This window comes from Mandrillus leucophaeus, unplaced genomic scaffold, assembly GCF_000951045.1.
Source record: "Mandrillus leucophaeus isolate KB7577 unplaced genomic scaffold, Mleu.le_1.0 Scaffold17, whole genome shotgun sequence".
NCBI lineage: Eukaryota > Metazoa > Chordata > Mammalia > Primates > Cercopithecidae > Mandrillus > Mandrillus leucophaeus.
The window spans coordinates 4,107,024-4,118,926 of NW_012101698.1; the positions used below are offsets into that span (position 1 = coordinate 4,107,024).

The 11,903-nt window shown below is 40.6% G+C and overlaps 1 protein-coding gene across 2 annotated transcripts in view; it reads left to right on the plus strand.

Annotated features, from left to right (window-relative positions):
* The window catches only part of AP1G1 (adaptor-related protein complex 1, gamma 1 subunit), a 90,784-nt gene that overhangs the window by 64,137 nt on the left and 14,744 nt on the right, over window positions 1–11,903 (plus strand). For both annotated transcript variants that reach the window (XM_011976736.1, XM_011976737.1), the window contains 7 exons: window positions 1,290–1,344; window positions 4,789–4,911; window positions 5,141–5,230; window positions 6,418–6,545; window positions 8,414–8,518; window positions 9,491–9,632; window positions 9,830–9,956. In XM_011976736.1, coding sequence (XP_011832126.1) covers window positions 1,290–1,344; window positions 4,789–4,911; window positions 5,141–5,230; window positions 6,418–6,545; window positions 8,414–8,518; window positions 9,491–9,632; window positions 9,830–9,956 — 770 coding nt within the window. The remainder of the gene's footprint in view (window positions 1–1,289; window positions 1,345–4,788; window positions 4,912–5,140; window positions 5,231–6,417; window positions 6,546–8,413; window positions 8,519–9,490; window positions 9,633–9,829; window positions 9,957–11,903) is intronic.

An 11,903-nucleotide genomic window follows, 5' to 3' on the forward strand; every position in this document is an offset into this window, starting at 1 on the left:
GTAGCTGGGACTACAGGTGTACGCCACCACACCCTGCTAATTTCTGTTTTTTTTTTGTTTTGTTTTTTTTTTTTTTTTTTGTAGAGATGGGGTTTCACTATGTTGTCCAGGCTGGTCTCGAACTCCTGGACTCAGGCGATCCGCCTGTCTCAGCCTCCCAAAGTGCTAGGATTATAAGCGTCAGCCACCACACCTGGCCTATAGTGCTGTTTTAATAAAGGGAATAGAAATGTTACAACATCTGAATTGCTGCTCTATGCAGAATTTTGAGGAAGTACCTTATGATTTTAGTAGTGTAGCTGTTCTTTCTCTTCTTTCCACTCTGAATTTAAGGAAACAAGTTTTTAGTTCTAATGTTGTTGTCTTGGTCTGAAAACAGTTCGTTTTTTTCTTTGTTCTTTATCCTCTCCTGCCCTGACTGAATGATCATTTTCTCTGAAACTGAAAACAAATCTCATTTCTCAGCTTAGCAACTCTTATTGCGATCTTATGGGAAACATCTGAGTTTGACTACATACTCCCTTTTTTTTTTTCTTTTTTTTTTTAATTTTAGAAATGGGGTCTTGCTCTGTAAGCCATGCTGGAGGGCAGTGGGCCAGTCATAGCTTACTGCAGCCTGGACTTCTGTGCTTAAGCCATCCTTCTGCCTCAGCCTCCTGAGTAGCTGGGACTATAGGCGCAAATCATCATGTGCCACTAATTTTTTAATTTTTATTTTGTAGAGATGGGGTCTTGCTGTGTTGCCCAGGTTTGTCTGGAACTCCTAGCCTCAAGCACTCCTTCCTCCTTGGCCTCCCAAAGTACTGGGATTATAGGCATGAGCCACTGAAGTCAGTTGACTGTATACCATTTTATCACTCTCTAAAATGGCATTTGTTGCTAGATTTGAAGTTGAAATGTTTCCACATATGTTCACTTATCCAGGGAACCTAGAAAAGACTGTAGGAAAGGATTTTCTTTTCTTTCTTTCTTTCTTTTTTTCTACAGTGAGCTGGCTCACTGTAGCCTCAACTTCCCAGGCACAGGCAATCCTCCCACCTCAGCCTCCCAGAGTAACTGAACTACCGGCACCCACCACCACACCCAGCTAATTTTTGTATTTTTTGGTGAGACATTCACCATGTTGCCCAGGCTCGTCTCGAACTCCTGAGCTCAAGTGATCTCCCACCTCGGCCTCCCAAAATGCTGGGATCACAGGTGTGAGTCACCCTGCTTGGGCAGGTTTTTCTAGTCACTGAAAACAGTATATTTTGCTGGTTCCAATTGTCCCTTTCCATTGTTTTTTTCAGGTATGCACCTTCCAAACGATGGCATATAGACACAATTATGCGTGTTTTGACAACGGTAAGTACTTTTTTTCAGACAGCACATACAGAGTGCTGGGATATACTAATAAATGTGGCATACAAATCCTTTGTTATCGTGAGGTTTATGTTCTAGTCAGGGAGGTAAGAAATTCACAAGTAAATAGGTAACATTAATGTCAGTTAAGAATAAATGCCATGAAGAAAAACCTAAAGCAGCATGGAGGAATATAATGATGGCAGGATAAGGTGGGATATAGGGCAACTGGCCAAGTGTTTTAGATTAGAGTAGTCAGGGAGGTCTCTGAGAGGAGATAACGACATACCATTTGAGTAGAGACCTTAGAGACGTGAGGTACGAGCCATGCAGAGATCTTGAGGAATAGTGTACCATACAGAGGGAACACTGAGTGCAAAGACCCGAGGTAGGAGCAAGCATGGCTTGCTTGGAGAGCAACAGAAAGGCAAGTAAAACTGTAAAGTGAGAGAGGCAGAGAATGGTAGGAAGGATGTCAGAGACATAAGCAGGGGCCAGACTATGTAGGCCTCATGGGAGCTTGCATTTTCTTTTGAATATGTTAGGAAGCCATTGCAGGGTTTTCAATGGCTAAAGTTACTCAGGATTTGAAATCCTGTTTTGGGTGGGATCCTTTCTTTGGCATTCTTGCAGAAATTTGGGGTTTCTGTGTTTATTATTCAATTAGTAGGCAAGGATTAGGTATTTAAGAGTAAAAATGCAAGTGCAGTGACATGTAAGAAAAAACCATTTCCATCTAATTAAGTCACTACAAGTAGATACTGTAAAGGAAAAGTCACAAATTTAACCATATTAAAATTAAAAACTTGAATAACAAAAAAGGGAACAGTCTACAGATTTAAAAGGCAAATAAGGCCCGGCGCGGTGGCTCAAGCCTGTAATCCCAGCACTTTGGGAGGCTGAGATGGGCGGATCACGAGGTCAGGAGATCGAGACCATCCTGGCTAACACGGTGAAACCCCATCTCTACTAAAAATACAAAAAACTAGCCGGGCGTGGTGGCGGGCGCCTGTAGTCCTAGCTGCTCGGGAGGCTGAGGCAGGAGAATGGCGTGAACCTGGGAGGCGGAGCTTGCAGTGAGCTGAGATCGCACCAGTGCACTCCAGCCTGGGTGACAGAGTGAGTCTCCGTCTCAAAAAAAAAAGTAAATAAATAAATAAAAAATTTTAAAAAAGGCAAATTAACAGCTGGGGAAAAAGTGAGGTATCATTTTTTCACATTTCATAATTTTTAATCTAATTCCCAGTATTAGAAAATAGAGAAACAGGCAGTATTCTTCACTTTATGGGAGTGTAGGATGATGCCATCTTTTTACTGTGCAGTTTGGTAGTTTGTAGGAAAAACCTTAAATTGTACCCTTTGATTAATTAATTCAATTTTTAGGACTTTAGCCTGAAAAAATAATAGGACAAGTACACAAAAATGTGTACGTAAAAGTATTCATCCTAATCTTGTTTATAGTAGGAGAAAACCGGAAACAGCTAGTAGTTCCCAAATGGGGATTAAGTAAATTATGAAACATCTGTAGGGAGAGAATGATATCATTGAAATTATGACTTATGTATTTGTTGACATATGAAATTATGGACTTATATGTATTTGTTGCTGTGGAATTCTCTCTGGGGTGTACTCACGTTTTAGTTTACTTACAATGAATTAACTTGGTAAAAGGTTAAAAGGTAATAAATTAGATTAACAAGGGGAAAAATTATAATCTAACAAAATGTAATGAACATAATGATGAATCAGGACATATTTTCCTAGTTTTCACGAGGCTCAAAAGAAGGGAGAAATGGGCTCTCCTGAAGGAAAGTGTTTATAAGAATTCAAAACCTTTTTTAATATGCCCCTGATTTTATTTTTCTAATTGGCTTGTGTTCTCTTATTATGATCATGTGATTTGTTTTCTTTAGTCTGTTATGTGCTGGGTTACATTGATATTTGAATGCCTAACCAGCCTTACATACCTGGGATACATGGTCAGAGTGTATATTTTTTTTTATATATTTGTTGGGTTTGATTTGCTAATATTTCGTTATTTTTATATCTATATTCATGAGAGGGATTGGCCTATAGTTTTCTCTTATAAAGTTGTTTTTGACTCGTGTTATTTAGAAGTATGTTCTTTTAATCTCCAAATATTTTGGCATTTTTTTGCAGCTGTCTTTGTGTTGCAGATTTCTAGTTTAATTCTGTGTGGTCTAAGAACATATTTTGTATGATTTATGTTCTTTGAAATTTGTTAAGATATTTTTTGTGACCCAGAAGGTGGTCTTTCTTGGTTCATTGTTAAGTTTGAGAAAAATGTGTATTCTGCTGCTGTTGAATGAAGCAGTCTTATTATACGTGCCCATTAGATCACCCTGATGCTTTCTTGTATTTAATGCACTCTGCTTTAGGGAAGGATGTAAATAAGCTGTACTGCAAATTACTTGCTTTTTAGCTTCTCACCTTTCCTTTTGACCATTTTCCCAAAATTCTTCCTCTTTGTGTTTCTTAACCGTAGTGGTCTGATAAAACCGTGATCACCTAGCTGTTTTTTGTTTGTTTGTTTGTTTGTTTGTTTTTTCCTTTCCAAAATACACATGGTTAGGACTGGTCTCAGTCTTATAAATTAAATCTGTTGTTCTATTTAGGAATGGGAGATTGACCAAGGTTGGGTGATAAAGTTTTAAACCTTTACATCATCATTATCATCAGTAGTAGTAGTAGTAGTAGTAGTAGTAGTAGTAGTTGTAGTAGTAGTAGTAGTCGTAGTAGTAGTAGTAGTAGTAGTGATGGAGTCTTGTTGTGTGGCCCAGGTTTGTGTCAAACTCCTGGCCTCAAGGAGTCCTCTTGCTTCAGCCTCCCAAAGTGCTGGGATTACAGGTGTGAGCCACTGTGCCCAGCCTTGCTTTTAATTTGGACAAAGAGAAAATTTTTAAAAATAAAATTAAAAAATTTAACATATTTAAGTAAGACTTTGAAGTTTGAGCTGTTATGAACCTGAGAATTGGAACCAAATTTATCTTTGAGGGTGTTTTGTAGAATTCTTCTTTTAAAAGCAACAATAATAGCTGGGCGCAGTGGCACACACCTGTAATCCCAGCACTTTGGGAGGCCAAGGCAGGTAGATCATCTGAGGTCAGGAGTTGGAGACCAGCCTGACCAACGTGGTGAAACCCCATCTCTACTAAAAATAGAAAAATTAGCCAGGCATGGTGGCATGCACCTGTAGTCCCAGCTATTTGGGAGGCTGAGGCATGAGAATCACTTGAACCTGGGAGGTGGAGGTTGCAGTGAGCCAAGATCGCGCTTTTGTACTCCAGCCTGGGTGACAGAGCGAGACTCTGTCTCAAAAAAAGAAAGAAAGAAAGAAAAAAGAAACACACAGTAATAATAATAGCTAACACTTGTTATCATCACTGCTGTGTGTTTCTAGGGGTAATTGTCTGCATTTCCTTTTAGGCAGGAAGTTATGTTCGTGATGATGCAGTCCCCAATTTAATCCAGTTAATAACTAACAGTGTGGAGATGCATGCCTATACTGTCCAGCGCCTGTACAAAGCAATTCTTGGTGATTATTCTCAAGTAAGTACTTCATTCAGCTGTTTTAGCTAAGGGATAATTTTACTCTCAAATTTTCTGGTATATTTTTCTTCTTTTTTTTTCCCCTCCTCTCTCCCCTTTGGTATGTCTTTATTTCTAATACTCTAAATATGCACAGTTTTGATCTTTATTATGAGATGACCTATTATTTGCATTAAATGACTTTGGAAAAATTGAAGTCCTTGAGAAATGTTGACTTTTCTTTTGACAGCAACCTTTGGTACAAGTGGCTGCATGGTGTATAGGTGAATATGGTGATCTTCTTGTATCTGGCCAGTGTGAAGAGGAAGAGCCTATTCAGGTACTCCTTGTCACTCTTGGTTAAGTGGGGGAAAATAGTTGTTTTGGTTATAGGAGAGTAGTGTTTAATGGGGAGTTGAGGTTGATTCCTTGAAAACTTTTTAGGCCAGGTGTGGTGGCTCATGCCCATAATCCCAGCACTTTGGGAGGCTGAGATGGAAGCATTGCTTGAGCCCAGGAGTTTGAGACCAGCCTGGGCAACATGGTGAAACTCTGTCTCTACAAAAGACACAAATATTAGCCAGGTATGATGGTATCTAGTCCCAGCTACTCAGGAGTGAGACCCTGTCTCAAAATATTTTTAAAAATATCCAACTTTTCAAAGAATCGAACTAGAATTATATTGGAAAACCTGCCAATTTTTGAAACGGAACTTATTGAGCCATTGTGAGATTTTTTTTTTTTTTTTTTTTTTAAGACAGAGTCTCACTCTGTCACCCAAGCTGGAGTTCCGTGGCAGGATCACAACTCACTGCAGCCTTAATCTCCTGGGATTCAAGCGATCTTCCCACCTCAGCCTCCTGAGTAGCTGGTACTATAGGCATTCACCACCATGCCTGGCTAATTCTACTTTTTGTAGAGACAGGATTTCACCATGTTGCCCAGGCTGGTCTTGAACACCTGGACTCAAGCAGTCTGCCTGCCTTGGCCTCTCAAAGTGTTGAGATTAACAGACGTGAGCTACTTTGCCCGGCCCCATTGTAAGATTTTAAAACCACTTTAGACCCAACTCTCTGTCCTAGTGGACTGAATTAATTGTTTCTCTTACCTTCTGACTGATAAACAGGAAGAAATGAGACATGTGTCTATGTTCTTATTGGCACATTAAAGGACTGGCTTTAAAAGGGAAAATTGTGGCAACAGCCCTTGAACTCTGTATGTTTTTCTTTCCTTCTTCTGTTTCTGCCACTTGAAGTTCTAATATTGCTTCTTAGCCCCAATGGTCATTTTTCACTCTTTTTATCCTCACCTGCTCTAGTTGATAGAACCAGAGCACTTTTTTTTACCCCCACCTACTCTGTTAATAGAACAGCTTGGACAGTTACCCTAGTAAAGCACAGGTTGAGTTAGAGGCTTTTGTAATGGTAGGATTGTCTTTCTGGCTGCATCCACTGACTTAATACCAAATTTAGATGCTTAATCATGCTACTCATTCTTCATTGTCTTCTTTTTCCTCCTCCTCCTCAGGTAACAGAGGATGAAGTATTGGATATTTTAGAAAGTGTCCTAATCTCTAATATGTCCACCTCTGTGACACGAGGTTATGCCCTCACTGCCATTATGAAGCTTTCTACTCGATTCACTTGTACTGTAAAGTGAGTATTGAAGAAACATAGGGTGAACAGGTTTTGTAATTAAAAACAAAACAACAAAAAAAACTTGACATCCTGGAAAATTTCAAGCATAACAAAAGTAGAGGGAATAATAACACAAATTTGCATTACTTATTTCTCAACAGTCACAATGATCAATTAATAGTTAATCTTTATTCATCAGCACTTTGTTCCCTCTCATTCTTTTACTCCCTTGTGGATTATTTTGAAGCAAAAAAGTTAGGGAGTTTTGTTTGTTTGTTTGTTTGTTGAGACAGGGTCTCGCTCTCTTACCCAGGATGGAGTGCAGTGGTGCCATCATAGTTTACTGCAACCTTGAACTCCTGGGCTTAAGGGATCTTCCTGTCTCAGCCTCCCGAGGAGCTGGGACTACAGGTGCACACAATTGTGCCTGGCTAATTTTTAAATTTTTTTTTTTTTTTTTTGAGACGGAGTCTCGCTCTGTCACCCAGGCTGGAGTGCAGTGGCCGGATCTCGGCTCACTGCAAGCTCCGCCTGCCTCGCGGGTTTACGCCATTCTCCTGCCTCAGCCTCCCGAGTAGCTGGGACTACAGGCGCCCGTCACCTCGCGCAGCTAGTTTTTTGTATTTTTCTTTTTAGTAGAGACGGGGTTTCACCATGTTAGCCAGGATGGTGTCTATCTCCTGACCTTGTGATCCGCCCGTCTCGGCCTCCCAAAGTGCTGGGATTACAGGCTTGAGCCACCGCGCCCGGCCAATTTTTTTGTAGAGAAAAAATTTTTAAATGTTTTTGTTTGTTGCCCAGGCTGGTCTTGAACTCTTAGGCTCAAGCGATTCTCCTGCCGTGGCCTTCCAAAGTGCGGGGATTACAGATGTGACCCACTCCACCTGGCCTAAAAGTTACGTTTTTAGAATGAGATTTCTAATACCTTTTTTTTTCTTTTTAAGTTGAGAATCTATTTCCCCACATAAAGGTTTTGTTTTATTTGTATTTTATATTTCATTTTGTTTGATGACAGTCTTGCTCTGTTGCCCAGGCTGGAATGCAGTGGCATACGATCTCGACTCACTGCAACCTCCACCTCCAGGGTTCTAGCAATTCTCCTGCCTTAGCCTCCCGAGTAGCTGGGATTACAGGCGCGCACCACCACGCCTGGCTAATTTTTGTATTTTTTGGTGGAGATGGGGTTTCACCATTTTGGCCAGACTGGTCTCGAACTCCTGACCTTGTAATCTGGCCAAGGTTTTGGTTTTTTATATTTTGACATGTCTTAATAGGAATACAATCATGAATGTTTTGGTGATTAAATCTTTTAATTCTTCTCTTTGCTATTTTGAATAAAGTAGATTCTCAGGTCAGTTTCCCATATTTAAGGCAAACTTAGTTCTTGTAGTCTTTCTGCTTCACTTTTAAATGTGAAGTCTTATAAAAAATGGTATTGAATTACTTTTAAAATTCTGAACTGGAGGAATGTGGGGTCAACATTTTGATGCTTTGACCCTTTTATAGATTAAAAATTATTTTAAAATTATCAAAGAAGAGAATGAACAGTACAGATTTTTTTTGTGGCAAAGTAATAGTTGGTACTTTTGTCTAGCAAAGTTTAGGGAGTGGCATATATATATGTTTTTTCCACACCATCGTTGCTGCAGAATGGGGGCGGCATGTTTAATGGACAAAAATCTAGTGTTGCAATGAGAATAGTGTCATGTGAATGTCAGATAAATGGATGAAAATGAAGTGTTTTGTTTTTGAAAAATTATATAAATTAAGAAAAGATGAGTATTTCAGTATTATAACCAGAAAATTCTGGCTTATTAAACATTATCTCTGCTTATTTGTGAATTTGCTTTTGGGTATTTGATTTTGTTTGTCATTTTATCCTATAGCCGAATTAAGAAAGTGGTTTCCATCTATGGAAGCAGCATTGATGTGGAACTCCAGCAGAGGGCAGTAGAATATAATGCACTTTTCAAGAAATATGACCACATGAGGTGAGCGAAAGAAACTAAGCAATGCATGTATATCTTAGCATCCTGGCTAAATTGTCATGGTAATCCATAAAGAAGATTCATTCTTTGTGCTTTATTAATTGGTCCTCATATCCCTATTTAGTTCTAATTGCTTGACTGCTTCTGTTTTGTCCGTCTTCTGTTCTGCCTAGTCTCTAAAGAAATAAATTAACTCCCTTCTTTCATTCCACCTCCAACCCTTACATTTTTTTGGTATGGAAATTTTGCTTTATTTTCTATTTTATTTAGTTAAGAAGCGGGAGGCCGGGTGTGGTGGCTCACGCCTGTAATTCCAGCACTTTGGGAGGCCAACGTGGGCAGATCACGAGGTCAAGAGATTGAGACTGTCCTGGCTAACATGGTGAAACCCCATCTCTACTAAAAATACAAAAAAATTAGTTGGGCGTGGTGGCGCATGCCTGTAGTCCCAGCTACTCGGGAGGCTGAGGCAGCAGAATCATTTGAACCTGGGAAGTGGATGTTGCAATGAGCCAAGATCATGCCACTGCACTCCAGCCTGACGACAGAGTGAGACTCTGTCTCAAAAAAAAAAAATTAGGAGTTGTATTTTTTCAAGACAAATAATCTCATTCAAATTCCATTACTGTTAACATTTTAGTGTTTGTCATCTTGTTTTCTTCTATTATGCAGTATCTTCTTGACTGTTAATACCTATGGATTTACCTTTCTTTCATCTCAATCTCCCTACCACTGAAATATATGCTTTGGGATTTAGCTGGACAGTCTGTTTATTCAAGATTTTTTTGTCTGCCCTTAATCCAGCCAGGAATTTAGGTCATGTATTCTTGTAATCTACCTTCTATTTTAGTGTGTGTGTTGGATGGGGAGGGGAGATGGAGCTCCATGCTTGGGCTCAACATAGTTAATGGTGATTATTTTGGGTAGGGAATTTAGGTTAACTGCCTAGAATTTAACCACTTCAGATTCTTCTAGGTCTGCTCTACTTGAGAGAATGCCTGTCATGGAAAAAGTGACCACAAATGGCCCTACTGAGATTGTGCAGACAAATGGAGAGACAGAACCAGCTCCACTAGAGACCAAACCGCCACCCTCTGGGCCACAGCCCACCAGCCAGGTAGCCAGCCTTTCACTTGCTCATCTGGGGCTTCTTATGATTTTATAGTCCCTTATAGCTTGTCTCTTAGCTGAGTCCTTTTAATGTTCCTGGGTTGGTTGATGATTTCCTTCCTTATTTTTACATATTGAAAGAGCTTTGCTTTAGATGTAAACTAGACAAATAATAATGAATTGAGGTGTTGTTACCTTGTTTAGGCCAATGATTTATTGGATTTGTTGGGAGGAAATGACATAACACCTGTTATTCCAACTGCACCTACAAGCAAACCATCTTCTGCTGGTGGAGAACTTCTTGATTTGCTGGGAGACATCAACCTTACAGGTGAGGCCAGTCTGGAGCTATTTAATACCTGGAAAAAGATAGAGGCCTTGGGGAAAAACTAAACTGAACCCAGACTTTCCAGCATATGAATCATTTGAAGATGGGAGAGGCTAAATGAGAAGCAAGAATCAAATCTTCACAATATCCGGGTTATACGTTGTCATGCTAATGCTCTTAAGATAATTTATAGGGATTTCTTAAAGGCAAACTTCTAATTTTGGGTGAATAAATTATTCATAGTTTTTAAAGATAGAAACTACTTTCCCTGGCCGGGCACAGTGGCTCACGCCTGTAATCCCAGCACTTCGGGAGGCCGAGGCAGGCAGATCACCTGAGGTCAGGAGTTCCAGACCAGCCTGGCCAACATGGTGAAAGCTGTCTCTATTAAAAATACAACAATTAGCCGGGTGAGTTGGTGCATACCTATAATCCCAGCTACTCCGGAGGTTGAGGCAGGAGAATTGCTTGAACCTGAGAGATGGAGGTTGCAGTAAGCCGAGATTGCACCACTGTGTACTGCAGCCTGGGTGACAGAGCAAGACTCTGTCTCCAAAAAAAAAAACTACTTTCTCTTTCAAGCTCAAAAAATATATCCTATATCACCTTTGCTTTTGGTGTCCCAAGACATGACTTCTTCTTGGTTCCTTCCCACTCATGGTTAGTTTTCAGTAGCTGTGACCATTTGTGGAGAGATGTTAATCTACTGCCTACCTTTTATCTTACTTCCCTTCCACACTTTCTGTAATTAAAGCAACTGAAGGAGCAATCACTCATAATATTCATAACTTTTCATTTGGGAATATTTTTTCTTTTGTTCATATATAACATTCATTTGTAATCGACATGTTCAGCAATATGATAAACCCGAGTCCAATACAACTTTTTTTTTATTTTTAGTTTGAGATGGAGTCTTGCTCTGTTGCGCAGGCTGGAGTGCAGTGGCGCGATCTTGGCTCACTGCAACCTCCACCTCCTGGGTTCAAGCGATTCTCCTGCCTCAGCCTCCTGAGTAGCTGGGATCACAGGCGCGCACCACCGTGCCCTCCCTAATTTTCGTATTTTTAGTAGCAATGGGGTTTCTCCATCTTGGTCAGGCTGTTCCCGAACTCCTGACCTCATGATCCACCTGCCTCGGCCTCCCAAAGTGCTGGAATTACCGACGTGAGCCACTTTGCTCGGCCTTTTTTTTTTTTTTTTTGAGACAATCTCACTCTGTCACCTAGACTGAAGTGCAGTGGCGTGATCTCAGCTCACTGCAGCCTCTGCCACCCAGGTTCAAGCAGTTCTCCTGCCTTAGCCTCCTGAATAGCTGGGATTACAGGTGCCTGCTACTGCGCCTGGCTAATTTTTGTAGTTTTAGTAGAGACAGGGTTTCACCATCTAGGCCAGGCTGGTCCCAACCTTGTGGTCCACCCGCCTCAGCCTCCCAAAGTGCTGGGATTACAGGCGTGAGCCACCGTGCCCAGCCCACAACTTCTGTCCTAAATTGCAGTGTAAAGTATAGCTGAAAGGTTAAAGTGCCTTTTTTTTTGTTTTTGTTTTTGTTTTTTGGAGACAGAGTCTTACTCTGTCAGCAAGGCTGGAGTGCAGTACAGTGGCACAATCTCGGCTCACTTCAAACTCTGCCTCCCGAGTTCAAGCAAGCCTCCTTCCTCAGCCTCCTGAGTAGCTGGGATTATAGGTGAATGCCACCACGCCCGGCTACTTTTTTGTATTTTTAGTAGAGACGGGGTTTTGCAGTCTTCTTTAAAAGGATAATGGAGAGTTAAAGCATACCTGACCTTGAGTAAAAAATAGACATAGGATAACAAGTTGAATGGTTAGCTAAGCTCATTCCCACAGGCTGTTGTTTTTTTTTTTTTTTGAGACGGAGTCTTGCTCTGTCACCCAGGCTGGAGTGCAGTGGCCAGATCTCAGCTCACTGCAAGCTCCGCCTCCTGGGTTTAT